This window comes from Kryptolebias marmoratus, linkage group LG8 (genome assembly GCF_001649575.2).
Source record: "Kryptolebias marmoratus isolate JLee-2015 linkage group LG8, ASM164957v2, whole genome shotgun sequence".
Taxonomy (NCBI): domain Eukaryota; kingdom Metazoa; phylum Chordata; class Actinopteri; order Cyprinodontiformes; family Rivulidae; genus Kryptolebias; species Kryptolebias marmoratus.
Window position 1 is genome coordinate 8763206 of NC_051437.1, and position 17540 is coordinate 8780745.

Below are 17540 nucleotides of genomic sequence, written 5' to 3' on the forward strand. Positions count from 1 at the left end.
AAAAAAAAAAAAAAAAAAGAGAAAAAATAAGGGAGCTTCACAACTTCTCAAAGTGGACCAGCAAAGATTTGTTAAGGATTAAGATGACTCTCCTGGAATGGTTTTAAGAAAGACGTAGTGGCCTGAATGGAGTATGATGGGAAGTACAGTAGGTACGTTTATTTATACTACAATAAGTGCTCATAATCTCTTAGTATCCTGGCGCGCCGTCAGGGAAAACTCCTCGTCCTTAATCCGACTGGTGCCCTGAAAAAGGTACACTTTGACCGGTTGTATTATCTCCTCGGTAACATAAAAGCCATTCCCCTCTTCTGGCCTTTTAGGGGGAACCCATAAACCTCAGGAAATACTGAATCTCCAAGTTTAGTTTTATCCACTAATTTCCTCTGAGATGAGATTCAAGTCTCTAAAAAAAAAAACCATTAACATTTATATGAGATGTCTATTGTTTTGTACATTTATCATTGTGATTCAAAAGTGGAGCTTTTCCAGTACCTGTGACTTAATACTTTAATTTTTTGAGTGTTTATTGGTATTGATATTTATTAATATATGTGAAACTGAAAAAAAAAAAAAAAAAGCCCAAAAAAGAAAAAAAAAATTGAAAAGGTTGAACCTTTTTCGTTGGTATGTTTCATGCAAAACTGTCCAGGTGAGATTCTCTCTGCCTCTTACATATCACTAACGAGGGACCTGTGTTTGTTTGGAAATAGCGCTTTTTCAGTGTTGCATCAACGCTATGAAAAACAAAACAAAACAAACAAAAAAATTAAATAAAAAAAAACAACTTAAAAAAGAAAAACAGTGGTTTACCAACAGCAGAGTTGTAAGGCTCTCCTCTTCTCCTGAGATGTCAGTAATTGAATAAAACAGTGCGATGAGCTATCAAACTGAGACCAGACCTGTGGTTTCTTTCTTTCTTTTCTCTTTTAAACATGTGAGTGTCTGGAGGAAAACACACAGGTCCTTCAACACTCACTGGGTACAGCAGTTCCTGTAGTTGTCACAAGAGGGCAGCAAGCTCACAGTAAGATACTTGGATTAATATCAGCAGTTGCTGAAGTTTCTGCCTGTAGAAATGCTACCTGTAGCATGCACACACATTTACACAACTAACATAATAACATTTAATTGAGGCTGCTACGATACATTATCCTCCATAAAAAGTTTTCCAATCTTGCAATGAACTTAAAGTAACCTTTGCAGAACTGATGGTCTAATTTGGACATAGTTTGGTCCACATGCAGACCAGTGATGGGTATGTAAAGATTTGGCACCAGAGGGCAAAAATGGTGGTCTCGCAAGTTTAGCAATAGTGTTATCAGTTAGTTGCCAGAGCACCTGACAGACTAAGTCAAAACAGTGAGTGAAAGTCAGCAGACACAGAGGATGTCTCAAAGGCACACTGGACCAGTGATTCCCAACCCTGGTCCTCGAGCAACACCATCCTGCATGGTTTAGTTGTTTCCCTGCTTTGACACACCTGATTTAATTGAGCGAATGATTAACAGGCTTCTGTAGACATCAAAGACATTCTGAAAAGCAGGGAAACAATGAAAACATGTGGGATAGTGTTTCTCGAGGACCAGGGTTGGGAACCGCTGCACTAGACAACATTACCAACACTCAATGGTGTTTGACAGGGGTCATATTGTGGATTTGGATGAGGTCAGGTGGTCGTATTTTGTGCAACTGCCCGACACGTGGGGGGCACAGATGTCACAGCGGCCGGATGTTGGAACCAAGAGGTACATGAGGGTACCGAAGGTAAAGGTTCCAATCATCAAAGGCAGACCACACCATAGCAGGATTGTTGTATTGTGTACAAAGCAATAAATAACCTAATGACATCCATCCACACAGGTATTAGACTCTACAACACCCAGTGTCATCTAGCATTGTGTTTCAGCAACTGGCATCAGTCGAATTATGGGTTCAGTATCCAATGTGTCTGTGAAGGACTTGCAGCCTGTCCAGGGTGTCCCCCGCCTCTCGCACAGTGACTGCTGGAGATCGGCACCAGCTTCCCTATGACCCAGAAAGGAAAAACAGGTAAAGAAAATGGATGGATGGATATCCTATGAGACCCCACCAGATCAGAGACATCTGCTTTTGGAGTTGTATTATAAATGGGAGACATTGACTGATGAAAAGGGGCATCATATCACGTTTGTATCGATTCTACATTACCACGACTGTCAAATGTGTGTGTTTATGGCAGCACCAATGGGAGAGAACCAATTCTGCCAATGTTGTGGAGAGACACACTGGTGTTAGTCCTGACCTCATGCTGTGGGAAGCCATAGACTCTGACTTCAGGTCAACCCTGGTAGAGATCCAGGACACCCTGATGCCACAGGACCACATCAGTGACATTCTGTGTTTGTATGTCTTGCCCTTCCTGAGACTTCTCTGTTACAGTCTTTTAACAAGACAAAACCCATCCTTACACGGGATGTGTCTATGGCAGGGGTAGGCAATCCTGGTCCTCAAGGGACACCATCCAGCATGTTTTATTTGTTTCCCTGCTCCTACACATCTGATTCAGTGGTTAAATTACCTCATTGTCTTCTGCAGAAGCCTGTTAATCACCCATTGATTCAAACCAGGGGTGTTGCCTACCCCTGGTCTATGGACAGACTGCATCACGGTCAGGTTCTCAGGTGGCCAACCAGAAATCACAATCTTTTTCCAATCAAATGTCTGGGATGTCAGAATATTGTACGACTCACTTCATCCTAATTCAACCCAAGCTGGAAGTGTTTAGGACCCCCTAATGGAAAGACTCTGACTCGGGTAAAGTAGGGCTGAGTCGAGCCCATAGGAAAGGGCCAAAAGTGTGTACCTGTACCGCCAGCTCTCTTATTTGTTTGATCTGACATCATAATCACTGCAGTACCATCATATGACCTCCCAACTAGTGCAGGTCCATTTCCACCACTCCATCTGGTTGTTTAACTGTTTTTCTCAGTGAGTGCAGATACAAGAAAATAAAATTGACCAAAGATAATCACAAAGTCCCTCTTACAATGAGTAATCAGTCAACAAGAGTAAAAGTAAAATGAATACAGTAGAATAGTTAGCATCAGTGAATAAAATACACCCTAAAAACTATGTAATTGTGTTTTTTTTTTTAACATTGTCAATCTTTTATGTAAATGAAAAAACATTTTACCATTTTTAACTCTAGTGCTTAGTATAAAGTACGAATCACCACAATGAAATGTGTTTGGTTTCCTTTGATTTGCATCACTGTGTCAGAAAAGAGGAAAGTGGGAAGTGTGCTTTCTACCAATGGGGTTTATCTTCATCAAAGGGGATTTGGAGACCTAACTTAAACCACAAAGCCAGTGAGAACAAAGAACAGTTCAGTATGAAAACTCTATATTGACTGACATGCTGTATCACTAACCCCTGTGTCTTGTTCTGTAGACCTTGTTGGTGTTTAAACATCCATAATTAACTAGATTCAAACTTCATGCCAAGGCCTCTTAACCATCAATAAATGATGGATCCAGACTGAGGATGACTTGGTTGTTCCGGCTGCTCTGGCTAACACAGAAATACTTAAACGCTTTTTTTTTTGCCCGGGTGATTGTGTGTGTGAGTGTGTTTCTTGGCCAAAATATCTCACAAACAGGAGGACAGATTTAAATGAAACTCTCAGAAAGTATTCACTGGATGCACATCTACAACTAACTAACATGTGGAGTCAACCACATTCAAGATGGCCACCACAGCTAATTGACTTTAGCAAACACAAAAATGTCTACAACTCAGTCAGTTTTACAAACACTGAGCTAAAGTTTGGTGTGGTAGTAGCTGCGAGTCACTGAGAACAGATACTTCGAGAGCTTTGTTTAAAACTTTGACATGTTTGGTGGACGATATGCATTCCTTAAAGGAATCCTAGTTTCATTTACAAGTTTTCTACACTACTGAAAACAACTAAAGACACTGCAGAATGTATTCCATATATGTAGCTGCTGTTCATAGAAATTGTTTTCAAGATGTCTGTATTGATTACAGTAGTTCAGAACAAACTGCTGTGTTTGTGTTATTTCTGTGACGGCATAACACAACACAGTCTGTACTGATCTGCTCCTTGTTTAGCTGGGTTTGAATTTCAGACTGGAATTAGAATTATGAGCCTTTTGGCTGCACTTGAGTCTGGCAAGAATCACAGCTGGTTTCCCCAACGGAGTCTCATGTGTGAACGAACACCGTGTTCCAGCAGACAAACGTCAGTGCTAAAAGTAAAGTAAATCACACCAACGCTATCAAAAACTTCAGCTTGTTATGCCCAGATCTTTGTAGTTAAGTTAAACTAACTGAGTTACACAAAGAAAAAAGAAATACTTGACTACGTGTTTGAGTTTTTTCTTTGATTTAAGGCAAAAATGTACTTTTGGCATGAAAGAATTGGGGTCGCAGCAGCTAACAGATTTATGTAGAAGTAAAATGTGTTCATTTTTCTTTCCGTAAACCTGCATTTAAGTAACTATATATATAATTAAACCCAAATACAAGTAAGAGTACAGACTCGGTAAGGTCAACCAGATAAATAAATCAAACCTAAGTATTATCTGTGGCCCAGTATTACAATTTGTGAAAGAAAAACATCATTATTCATGTTCATTTGAACAAATTGTAACCCGTTCTTCTGTACACAACAACAGAGCCTGTTTTACTTGTTGGGTGTGTACAGTAAAGTTCATGTGTGCTCAGAATAGGAGTAAATACACGCTGAGGTTTGAACTGACCTTTCACCCAGACAGCACGCTCTGCAGAGTACACTCTTAGTTTTGTGTGAACTAATAATATGTTTAAAAAACAAAATGTATTGTGTGTTTAATAAAGTAACATGCAGCCTGAAACTGGGATATGTTTTTAGTTGGTTTCCTTACTTCCTTTTTAACTGAGGTCCACATTTAGACATTCAGAGCTCGTGTTCTTCTTTATTGTTTGGTAAAATGACATTTAATGCATGATGTTGTCTCACTGGATGACCTTCAGATAGAGAACTGCAATGAGATATTAGAACATTTGATTTGGAGTTTCTTCACAACATTCATGGTGTTTTAATGCCACAGACAGACTCAGATTCTGATACCTACCAGTAATGTGTTTGACAGATGGATTGTCTTTATGGTGGAAATCTGTCCTTTTTTTGTTTAGACATAATGCTTTTTGTGAGGTTTTGTTATTTTGTTTTCCTTTTTGTTTACCTGTCTCCAGTGTTTTTCCATTTTTCCTCAGTCTTCACCCGGTTTTGCTGCCACGCCCACCTCCACCTGACAGTAATGAGTTTCACACACCTGCGCCCACTTAACTATTATCCTCTGTGTTTTATAAGACCGGTCTTCTCCTCTGGTTCATTGTTCTTGGTTCCCTGCTGTTCTTGTCTTGCGCCATGTTTTTCGCTCCACGCCTTGTACTTAGTTTTAGTTTCTGCTGCCACATCAGCATTTTTGTTTTTGTTTGTTTTATTTTAATAAATTAGTTTTCTTTAAAATGAGTCTGCACTCCGTTTCCCCACAACCTGACACTTCGTATTGTTTTTGATTTTATCTTCACACACACAAGCCTTCTGTTTTTCCACGTGTCCTCTAACAAACCGCAGATAAGAAATGCGTTGCTCTGAAGCTTAAATTTTTGGTTATTTTTTTGGGAAATGACCTCAGTGCATTAGTGTAAATACTTTCGGGTCAAATTTTTTCCGAATCTGCTTTTTCAGGGTATTCCAGCCTACCAAGTTTGCACCACACAAGGACACAAACACAGTAAAGATAAATGGCCAGGTTGGGTCCCGAGGGGCGTGCAGCATTTTGCGCTGACACTGAAACTCCCTCAGCGACACGTGGTGTTAAACAAAGTCAGAGGTCCATGCTGTTGACTCGTGCTGCTGCTCAAACATGAACCTGAAACTGGTTGATACCTTAGTCCTGGAAACAGCACGAACCTCTTTGCCTGGACTTAAAAAAGTTATGCAGTGAGTTACTATGTTTGACGAAGCTGTGTACTGAACGTCTCTTTCCTCTTTCCTTATCTGAGCAGTGTGATCATGTGTTCGGTGTGAGTGAGACGCTGGATTGGCTGGCTGCAGTCACAAGGCCGATCCCTTTGCCCCAGATTCCCTGTTTATATTTGAGCTATTTGATGTGCTGAGTGGTCTTGGGCATGCTCATTACAGCAGGCATGCAGAAATGTAAAATAAAACAAAAAAATCCCACCCAAAACCACATTATGCATCACTGCAAATGGGATTAAATGTAAATTATTATCTAAGCAACTATCACAATAATCTACAGATGATGTAACTAAGTTCTGTATGTAGTTTGAGAGTTTAATATAGAAGCATTAAAGCAAACTTATGACTTTTAGTCTTTTATTCTTTAGTTTCTGTCACTAGTTTTAACATGCTAGTCCTCCCTCTTTGAAGAAACTTTTGTATAATATACATCTAAACATGGAATGGTGTGTAATAATTTTTTGTAGAAGCACAAAAACCTTCCACATTTTACAACAATGGGATCCTGAGAAAATGAGTGAGAAACCCCAGTCCTCTGTAGCTCCAGCATTTAGGGTAAAAAACATCATTTAAAGTTTGACTGGGTCACAGTTCAGCTCTGCATGGCTGAACTGGCGTTATGATATCTGCTACTGTTTTTACACAGCCACAGTTTAGGTTTTACGATCTTTGGAACATTTTATCACAAAACGTTCACCTTAAGACAGCACCTCACTGGGCTGCAGCTGTTTGAGACCAGAAGGAACAGAATTCACGAAGGAGTCTCCAAAATGACTCTAAACAGTTTTTCAATTCTCTCGCTTTAGTTGCAGAGGCTCGCAGTCGTAGTTTAAAGGAACAGAGAAGAAGTTGGTAGCCCATCCTGATTACTGGTTGGTTGGTTTCTGAAGGTAAACCACTGCAGATGACATATGTTTGTGGTACAGTAATGACGCTGCAGACGACCCTCCACCATATTTTTTTTAGTATCGAGTTGTCTTGGCCAGTCTCCCATCAGCTGGGGTTGAATGGCTGCAGTTTGGAATACCTTCCTGTATTTGAAGGCAATAATTTTAGGAAACTAAATTATTATTATTATTATTATTATTATTCGCATTTAAACACCAAGTATTGTAATCTGTCTTTACAGTCTTTATGCTTCTCTACAGGATTCAGCAGCTTCACGAGACCTTTATCCTTACTGAAGTTTTTGCTTGTTTTCCTCTTTATTTGAGGGTTTTTTTTGGCCTGAGGATCTGTGTTGTTTTGCTGAAACCTTTCTGAGTATTTGCCCTTCCGTTTGTTCTGTAAACTCTGCAAAGCGAGCACTCTTTGGACTCATAAGAAGAACTGCTGGATGGGAGATTCCTGAGGCTGAACTGGGTGGAATCAGGAGACACTTTTAGACTCAAGTCTCTTCTTAATATCCTACTAAGAGTAGGGCAGTTCAACGAGGGCACTTAAAACAATATTTAATTAAGAAAACTGCTTGTGTATATATAAGCATGAATCATATCTTTGGTCCTTCAACAGGTAAACTGTTTGTCTCAGTATTGTATGTGACTCCGTCCAGATCTGGAACCGTTTGGCTTTCCTGTTTGGACAGGGAGGTTATCTTACAACAGACTTTGTACAGTCTATTTTTAGTTATCTGGGAACATACAAAATGTTCACTTTGTAGCATTTCACAGAAAAACAAATGCCGAGAACCAGTGCTTGTATTGATTTCTTACTATAACTAGTAAGTGTTCAGTAAATTTGTCAGCACACATCACCAGACTGAAGCAGCCGTTGATCTACAGGTCAAAGTACAAATCAGGAAAAGGATATCAGACTACACTTTAAATCTGTTTAGTTTAAATCAGAACATATATTACAATAAACAGCCTGTAATACCTACATTTCCATTTAGTCATTTACAAATGCTGCTACTGGAAGTGACAAGTGAGAATTAAACATCACAAGCAAGCTGGGCCATGCACAAATTACCACAACGAGCCCTGCTACTACAGGGCTACTACATCAGCTGCTACATCAGCTACAGCTGTCACAGATGGAGCTTTGAGCAGACACTGCATAATGTGTGACACAGTTGGCCGTCTATAGTTATGATTATCTGTAGTGTTCCAGTTTCCTGGTCACATACAGGAACCTGATATTTCCAAAAAGCAGGTCTTCATATCTATTTATGTTATACTGACGTAGCAAACATGGTGTACAAAACATGCATCCAGCTCAAAACCACATTATCCTCAAGGCCTGGATGATGTACTGTATGTTTTAAAATGACATTTGTTGCATTTGATTATTCAAAAGCTTAATAAACACAATACTGTGCTAAAGAAGACTATTATGAAGCCACAGTTTATTACAATCGCCTCAAACAGAGCTGTAAGATTAATGCAACTCAAGCACTTGGTAACTGCGTCATAAATAAAGACATTAGGAAGACAGCAGGAAGCCGATAAAGTCAAATGAAGACATCCGAGGGCTTTGTTGGTGCCAGGGATGTTCAGGGAACAGCTGAGGTTGGTGGGAAGCCAACATGGTCCAATTTATCTATAATGGTTCTGAGGTTTGTTGGTTCAAAAACGCCAACCATAAACAAAACATGTAGCCTGTTGTTATCGCTCGCTGCCATGAAAGAAGGGCAATCGTGTCGCTGCCTGTGTCTAAGTCTCTGCGTCTGTCAGCTAAAGATGTCCTGAACCACCTCAACATCTGATTAAGATGGCTGTCAAAGCCAGTCACCCATACCAAACACAAAAATGGCCACGACTACAGATGTTGGGCTAAAATTTGGTGTTGTGGTAGCTGAGAGTTTGTGTTAAAGACACATTAAATGTTGGGATCAACCCTGTCTGCCTGTTTGCAAAATATTGCGTGAATCGCTGTTCAGATTTTAATGAAACTGTTTGAAAGTAATCACTGGATGCACTTGGAGTTAACCCGATTTAAGACAGCTGCCACATCTTACCGACCATGGCAAACTCAAAAATTGCTACCACTCGGTCACTTTTACAGATATTGAGCTAAGATTTTGTGCGGTAGTAGCTGAGTCACCCCCATCACATACTCCAAGCACAAACAGATCACACCAAACATAAAACTCTGGCGTGCAGAGTAGCGAGCAACATAAAACGCTGAATTCAGTTGATCTTTCTCCTCTCCTGTGGTGCATCACAAAAATCTGACTTCCTAAAAATGGTAAAATTCTTGTGAAAACTTAACATTGCTCAAGGTTATTTTGTGCTTTCGCCACTTTGTACTTTTTGCAGTTTGGTTGCTTCGTACCAGTGTTCTGTTGGGTTGAAAAGGAGCTTCCTGCCAGGGGTCTGTTTCACTCTTAACTAAGCCCCACTGTGTGCACCCACCTTGGCAGCCTCCCTAACACTGATGATTAGAACCATGATTAGCACACTTAGGATATAGTAGCCTTTTTTATGCATGTCAGTGGTAAATATAAAACATATTAAAGGACAACTGTGTACATATTGTAATTCTTTAATGAGTAGGTTTTTTTTAGTTGTATAAAAATAAAAGGCCTAGTGTTCCTTGAAGGCATGCATGTCTTCCTTACAGGACAGAGTTTTAGACTTTAGATCTTCTTATGTTGAGCTGTGACAGGATTGTTTGAGCTGTTTTGATCAAGTCCTGAAACTATCATGTGTAATCTGTTTGGTGCCAGGCAGTAAGTTTATAACAGCATGAAGTTACATGGTAACCACTGGAGTACAAAATGGCAACTACTACGAGTTCAAGGAGGGGATTCAAAGTGATAAATAAGCAACTAAATTGGAAACTTTTTGCTCCGGTGAAGGACCGGATCACAGAGACCTTCAGAAATAGATACTTGTTGCGCTTGAAGTGAAAATAAATTATCTTGGGAAGCACATACAGCTCTTTCCCTCTGCTGTGCTTATAACAGATGATACAAACAGTTTGAATGTTCCACAACAATGTGGCATTTAAAGAAAACTGGTGGAACTGGTAAGTGACCAGTAAACGTCATGACCAGTGAGCTCGCCAGCCTCCATATTTGTCCTGACCTTTACGCTCTGTAACAGTACACCTTCCAGAAGCTGGTGACCCACATTCACAATAAGAGAAGGCGTTACATAAGCCGCATTTACCTGAATTAGTAATTTCTAATTAGATCCTAGTTAAGCAGATTAGGTTAACTGGCAGAGTGCGTTCCTTGGACGGGTTATATAAAACTACTGCCCTGCTGAGTCTGCATGTTATACCCAGAGGTGGATGTGACGTTTATCATGTATCATGTAAAATATGCTTTGTTTTAGCAACGCTTAAAGGCTGAGAACAGCTGCAAGGAAACAAAAGGGATGGCTACAACTATTTTATTATCATTATTAAATGACAAGTCATTACAACAAATACATGAAAAACTTTTTACATATGAGGTTGTTTTTTTTTTTTAATTTTTGGTCGTAATAAAAATAATATATACAGACAAAAAGAGACAAGCAAGTTCTGTTTACTACGGTGACAAAACACCATCACCATTACCACCATCATCTACATCTCCACTGCTGGACTATGAGATGGATGGCAAGCTGAGGGTGAGGAAGGTGCAGGTGGGGGAGAGGGATGAGGTGGAGGTAGGGGGACGGGTCCTAGGAGGCAGTTGGTGGAGGGGACGTGGGCTCTAATTTTCCATTTTCGCTGCCTTCGCTGGCTTGTCTTTTCAAAACCATCTCCTTGGCGATGCAGGTCACCTGACCGTTGGTCACTGTGTAGGTTCTGTTCCTGCAACACAAAGGCAGCGTCAGCGCTGGCGTCGACCCGAACAAGCCGCGTGAACTCGGCGGGGTGATGTTATGACACTCACTTTTGATTGTCAGAGCCGTTCAGCATGCCGGGCTGGTTCTGTTTGGCAAAGAAAAACGAAGTCCACCAGTGGCCAGAGTCTTGCCTTGGAAGTGCTACACGGAAAAAACCCCCAATAACTTTTAAACTTTGTTTTGATGTAGAAGGCTGTGACAAGTCTTCATTTTCTTTGTGATAAATGTTCAAAACAAATGTTCCCGTTCATACCTGGATGGTGTGGAATAACCTCCCCGGAGTACTCCGCACTGCCGCAAGAGCTGCTGCTGGAGTTGGACCCGAGGCGTCCTACAAACAGACATACAGACGTTTTCATTTAGCAACTTCTGCAGTAAAGACGCCATCCTCCATTTCCTCCTGTCACAGAAATGACCACGGCATGCAGCGGGGCTTACTTCTGTAGTAGTCGTGCGTGGCGACGAGAGAACCGCTTGATGGAATTGCTGCCATTTTCTCAAATCTCGCTGCTCACTTTTAGAAAATGGTAACCTGAGGAGGAGAACGGGCACGTTAGGCTGGAAAGCAAATGGAAAAAAAACAACCCATCATATCTTTTAATTTTATGTCCCTGCTTCAGTTATATTTAAACTGCGTATCGTTTTGATTCTGGGTAAAACGCCCTGTAGGCCAGTTTGGCAGAGATCAAATATAGCACTCATTCATGCCTGGGTGCAGTCTGCTGCCTCTGCTGTGTGCAAACCAGATGCAGCTGGTTTCTCAGTCTGGTTCCTCGGGGCTCAGATTACTAGAATGTGTCCACATGTGCAGCATGCTGGTGTGCACGAGCTGGCTGCGTGGTAGACTGACAGACAAACCCTGTCACTATTCATTGGGAGAACCTGGGCTGTTTAAAACAAATTAAAACGCCTATTATTGTGAAATAGATTATTGTGCAACATGTACAACTACAAGGGCAATGCAGAGACACAAAATGAGCGTCTTAAAGAACAGGACGTAGGCTGTGAAGATTAACTCTGTGAGCAGCAGATGGCTTTGGGGATTTCAGCAAGTGCATGTCTGCACCTCATAGCCCAGATAAACACAGCATTTGGTGCAAAAACACGCCAGCTACGTATACAGGAACCGTATGCTCATATACACCCCCTGATAGTTGTTATATGCCCCTAAAATTGGTCGTTTTGCCTCGTGTGCAAACACGGTCAGCAGAGATCAACGACAAGTCAGGACATCACCCCCTGAGAAAACCACCTTTGCATTTTTGCAGGGTTACACAAAAAAATAGCCTAAAAAGGACTGGCCTGTTATTAAATTAAAATGACCATTAGAGTGTCATTTTTTACTTACTTTTCAGAGTAAGAGCAGAAGATGTCTGCAGGTGTTGGTATGAGGTGAAGGTAGAAGAACTAACTGTGGCCCATCTGTAGGGGAAAGACCTGTCCGGACCCTCGCCGATCACTACTCTGCTGTGGTCGGGGGAGACGGACCGCGGGCGGCTTTTATAGCAAGCTTGCCCGTGCTGCTTAAGCTCGTGGGCGGGGCCTGAGCGGCGGCTCGAGGACACGGAACGTGCGCCGCCTCTCTGCTCCGTGACACCAGACGAAGGGAGGATTTAGAAAGGTTTTTATTTAACCCGCTGGACTAATCCCAGTCCTGTGTCAGCTGTTGTCCGGACTGGAGACGAACAGAACCCGGTTCTGTTACAGAGTCCAGAAAGACGGACAGTTTCAGGCAGCTGTCCGGTGATCTGTTAGTGTTTTAAAGGTTCGCTCCTCGGCTCTCAGTAACCATGGTACCGATAAACTCCCAGTACCTGGTTCATAACATGCTGTGTCGGCATTGTGAGGCAGCTCCCTGGTAGTCTAGTGGTTAGGATTCGGCGCTCTCACCGCCGCGGCCCGGGTTCGATTCCCGGTCAGGGAACATGCTTTTTATTCTCATTATTTTGTTACTTCTTCTAAACATCATTACAGTCTCAAAGTACACACTAACCTGTACAAGTATTCAAAATTATCAATGTCCAGATATAAAAAAGGGTCTGTAAACCCCTCAGATTGTGTTTCACCGGATGCCTTTAATAAAAGTGTAACAGGAGCAGTAAGTAGTACTAACCTTTGTAATTACTGCCGTTGTGTTGTCTCTACTGCCACCCAAAGGCACATACAAAATAAGGCCAGCTAGGATGTTCAAATACAAAATAAAAGGCAACAAACTGCACAAGTCCTAATGTCTTTTATTGAAAACTTGACTTTACAAAAATGCTTTGCAGTACATAGAGCTGATTTCACTGATTTTACAGCACAAGTTTGTTAAAGGACATAAATTGCATTACAATGTGAGCAACTCAGAGTACAGTTCACTAACATTTACCTTCGTAATAATCTGAAAGTTATTTTGCTCATAAAACATCTACTTCTCGTTCAGGATGACAGAGATGTCAGTGGACAGGTGAAGGAGTAAAATAACGTCACTTCATAATTAATTGTAGAACGTTAGAAAGGATGAGTTCACCTCATGTATCGTCTTTCGAACCCGGAGGTGTCTCCATTACTCGACAGGCTTCCAGTCACCTTGTCCTTTGAAACCAGACGCAAGTCGTGAATATTCAGACGACAGGGCCGTGCGATCTGCTGCTTCTCTCTGACAAACTCACCTTCACGTTGCCCACGATTTCTTCAAAAGACCTGAACGTCGAGGAGTGTCTAGAGACACGAGAAGGCCAAATAAATTATAAAATGCGGCAGCAGAAATAGCAAACGCTGCGATATTCACTGTTAGTTCTGTATGTTTTACCTCATGGTTGGCACACTTATACTGTGACTCAGGGTGCTGCGGGAAAAACAAAACAGAGAGATTAATAACTGATAAATCTCTAAGAGAAGCTTTAAAATTTATTTTGTATTTATTAAAGCAAACCTCTTCTAATATGACATGGTTTAAAATGTTAGATTTTTCATGAGCACCAAACAAAACATAATTTACGTACAATTACGTCACAATTAAAACTGTTATTTAGAAAAGGCGTCATAAAAATCAGGATTTAAAACGTGTTACGCTAACCCAATAACCCAATAAATAAGCTAATAATAACTTATCTTTTAAATGAATTATTTCCCATGTATTTTAATTTTAACACTTACATTTTTCCAGAAAAAAAGGGCTCTTTGTTCTTAATAGAAATGTATGTTTACGGCTGTACAGAGAACATGTTTCTTAGTTTTTATATTCTACCATTTCTTATTTGTGATTGTTTGTTTGTTTGTTTTGTGTGGATAAGGTAATCTTACCGTGATGGGCTTGGAAGAGGCAGGGCTCTGTTGAGTTCGCAGCATGGAGAAAAAGACAGATGAACAAACAACGTCACGCCAGCTCCTGTTTCCATAAGGCTGACAACAACAAGCTTATCTGCTGCTGCTGCTGTCCTGAAGCTCTTACAACAGATACAGTCACGCTCTGACTCAACCAAAGTCAAAATGAGGTTTCTCGATGGTTTTTATTGGACTAAAGTTGTTATTGTAAAGCAGCTTATATTTCTGTACAATCTGCCCAGTATAAGAATAAACTCAATGTCATTAATAAAAGAACACATTTAAAATACTAAGAACAATGACAGAGTATTTATGACGAAGATGAAAATATGATTTAGAGAAATAAAGTGAATTATTTTTTTTCACTGACAATTTTAGTTGTCCTTTCATTAAAATGTATTTAACTCTTAGCTGGCCTTTCGGTACTCTTACTTAGTCTTTCGGTACCTTTTAGTTTAGCTTTTTTTATGTCTGATCAACTGAGGTTTTTAAAAGTAGTTCAGTTTATGTTACCTTTCATTATATCTTAGTTTGGTTTTCCTCAGTTTATATTGTGTGTGTTTTTCATTTAGATTATCTTAGATTTCATTTAGATTATGCCAGCTCATATTTTAGATATTTATGTGTGTGTTTTGACTCTGTATTTTTGTGTAAAATGTTGTAAAGCACTTTGTATCGCCTTGTTGCTGAAAAGTGCTGTATGAATAAATCTGACTTGACTTGACTAGTTGCTGGAGACAAAAAGAGGCCCGTTATAAGTATACTGCACGTCACTCAGTACAAGACTCCCAAATAAGATGAATTAGTTGTCGGTTTTGGTTTGTTAAAGAGTGCGTGAAACATCTTCTTCAACCTGTCAGTGATTTATATTTCAGGATTTGTTGAAACCACAACACCAAACTCCAACAACCAGTTAATGAAACTCATAAAGTCTTTGTTTTTACAGTGTTGGTATAAAAGGAGAAGATTTGGGGGAGGGGGGGTGAAGTCGAGCCAGCTGTGGGCGTACCTCATCTGCGTCAGTCTCCTGGTAATGACCTCGCCCACGCTGGACAACGCAGCAGACGTCATCTGGCCCGCGTGAGAAAGACCATCCCGTGTTCTCACGTATCTGCAGAGGAAAAAAATATATATATTAGCGGTGAAGAACGGCGTCTGACTGAAAGGAAGTGCCAGTGTTGCTTGTTTGTTGCATAACAAGCGAAGTGCACACAGAAGACAAGCACACAACCTGACACACAGCTAACAATAGGCTTATATACGTCAGTGTCCACCGTCCATCTGGCTGCAGAAGATCCCTTCTCTGACTCTGGTAAAAACAAGCCCTTCAGGCTGGCCACGGTGGGACCTCTTAATACCACTGCTCCTTGCGCTAAGTCAGGCTGCGCTGCTATTAACGGGCCACCGATCCTATTTGCCCTGGACAATCCCATCACCAGTTTCTTAGAAGGGATCCCTATTTAGTGAGCGTGTGCAAGGCAAAGTGTTGAGGAAACAACTGATTTTTCTAGTTGAAACCTGGTGAGAAGGACTCACGTGCTAGAGTGGCTGATGTCGTCCAGCGTGGCAGAGGCTGTGAGATATCTGAAATAACGCAACATGCACAGGTAAAGGATTAGTGGGCTGACTTAAGGAGGCAGCTGAGAATATTTCCAGAGTGTCTTTAGTGGTTATGTAAACGTGTCGCATTAGGAAAATGTGTGACAAATGTCCTACTAGTGCAGCAGTTTGTTATTACACAGAGTTTGATGCATTTAGCATCTGAGAGCACTTACGGGGCTGAGGTCTGGACTTCCTGCCAGCCTTTGTAGAGGTTCTGTTTGACGTTACTGAGAGGGCTGAGTCCCAGCTGCCTCCTGATGTCTGCTGCATACTTCTCCTTGGACAAAAGGACCTGTCTCAGGGTCTGAATCTCATCCTCTGTCTGTTCGAAACGAGAGCACAACAGTGACGCCATTTGCCCCGCTGCCAAAAGTAAAACCCAAGCAGAGCCGACGTACCTTAGCGAGTTCCAAACGGAGATTGTCCCAATCATTGCCTCTGAGCTCTGCGTGTGGACATCCATTTCCTGTCAGCCTCGTGGAGAGGTTCACAGATGGAGAAGTCCCATCATAATCTTAAAGACACACACGGGAAAACAGATGGAAAAAGAAAATCCAGATTAGGACAAGAATACAACAAGGGAAAATGAGATTACATTGTTAGAGCATGAGAATAACACTTAAAATTTATTTTTAAAGAAGGATAAAGTCTATCAATAGATTAGTAGCACTAAAAGACAAGAAAGTTCAGCTGTATCATTATTGGGATTAATTTATTTATCTATTGATGAGTAAATGATCAGATTTTATTATTATCATCCAGCTAATTCTAAAACTGGCAGGTCTGGACATTTTTATGTCAATATTATTAGCTTTTCACAGTACCTTTAGTAAGATTTTCAATGCAAAACTTCCACTTGTGGGATCATTTTTTGGAGTATTTATGTCTTGTTCTAATATATGAAGAGCTTTTAAAATACTTTGATATACGAACAAAATGCATACTCCTTTAAATGTAGCGCAGGCTTTTAATCAAACACAATGAACTATCAATTAATCCGAAATAAAGAAGCTATTTTAAGTAATGGTTATTGAAGCTCCTGACAAAGTCAGATATTAAGTGAACTCAATGGGTAAACAACAAAAAAAATGGCCGCTGTCGCTAACAAGTCGAGTAATTTTAAACTTTTAGTAGATGTATTACTAATAGATGACAGTTTTGTGGATGTGTTCTTGTGTAAATAAAGAGTAAATCCATGTGGGAGCTGTCCTCCGTGCTGAAGTCCTCCCAGCTAACGAGCTAACAGGCTAACAGGCTAACCTGTTGCGCGCGACGCTAGCTTTAGCAGAAAAGCGCCGTAAAATAAGCTAACAGGCTAACAGGGGAAAAACGCATTTCTTAAACACGGACAGCCTGAGCTGCTCTTACCTTGTCGGCTCATCGCTGCTCTTTTCACCTGGGCGTGTTGTGACCGTCCAGCTGTATCCATGCAGTCAGCTGAGCTCAGAGACCGGCAGGAGGCAGATCACCGAGGCTATTATTGGGTTTACTCTCCCACACAAACAGGATCATCTCAGAAGAGAGAGAAAAAAAAACCCAGGAAACATTTTAATGCACAGTGCTGGGGAAGAAGTCTTAGGCAGGTGTAGGTTTTCACAAGCGTGATTATTTTTTTTACAGTGGGATGAATCTGAATGCAAACAATATTTGGTGACCACATGTTGGCCTTTAAAACAACATCAGTTTTTCTGGCTACTCTTAAAACAAAATCAGGGGGTTTGTAGGATCATAATCAGGTGCATGAGTAACTAATTACACTAAACAGATGCTCAATATCATGATGCAGGTTGAAATCAAATGCATAAATAAACCCACAT

General features: G+C 40.8%; 2 protein-coding genes and 1 non-coding gene across 3 annotated transcripts; 1 reads left to right on the forward strand and 2 right to left on the reverse strand.

Moving 5' to 3' along the window:
• Positions 1 to 10384: 10384 nt before the first annotated feature.
• Positions 10385 to 12316, reverse strand: ppdpfa (pancreatic progenitor cell differentiation and proliferation factor a). The gene is made up of 5 exons (XM_017409413.3): positions 12161 to 12316; positions 11251 to 11344; positions 11066 to 11143; positions 10860 to 10953; positions 10385 to 10777 (listed from the first exon to the last, which is right to left on the reverse strand). The coding sequence occupies exons 2-5, from the start codon at positions 11303 to 11305 to the stop codon at positions 10645 to 10647; spliced, it is 360 nt and encodes a 119-aa protein (XP_017264902.1). The 5' UTR covers positions 11306 to 11344; positions 12161 to 12316; the 3' UTR covers positions 10385 to 10644.
• A 348-nt stretch (positions 12317 to 12664) lies between these two features.
• trnae-cuc lies at positions 12665 to 12736 on the forward strand. Its single transcript has one exon. It is a non-coding gene; the product is annotated as a tRNA-Glu (tRNA).
• A 293-nt stretch (positions 12737 to 13029) lies between these two features.
• On the reverse strand, positions 13030 to 17238 carry LOC108231976 (tumor protein D54). The gene is made up of 9 exons (XM_017409426.3): positions 17092 to 17238; positions 16122 to 16237; positions 15897 to 16045; positions 15658 to 15705; positions 15131 to 15232; positions 14101 to 14127; positions 13607 to 13642; positions 13467 to 13515; positions 13030 to 13389 (listed from the first exon to the last, which is right to left on the reverse strand). Exons 1-9 carry the CDS (start codon positions 17150 to 17152, stop codon positions 13321 to 13323), a joined length of 657 nt encoding a protein of 218 aa, XP_017264915.1. The 5' UTR covers positions 17153 to 17238; the 3' UTR covers positions 13030 to 13320.
• Positions 17239 to 17540: the final 302 nt, after the last annotated feature.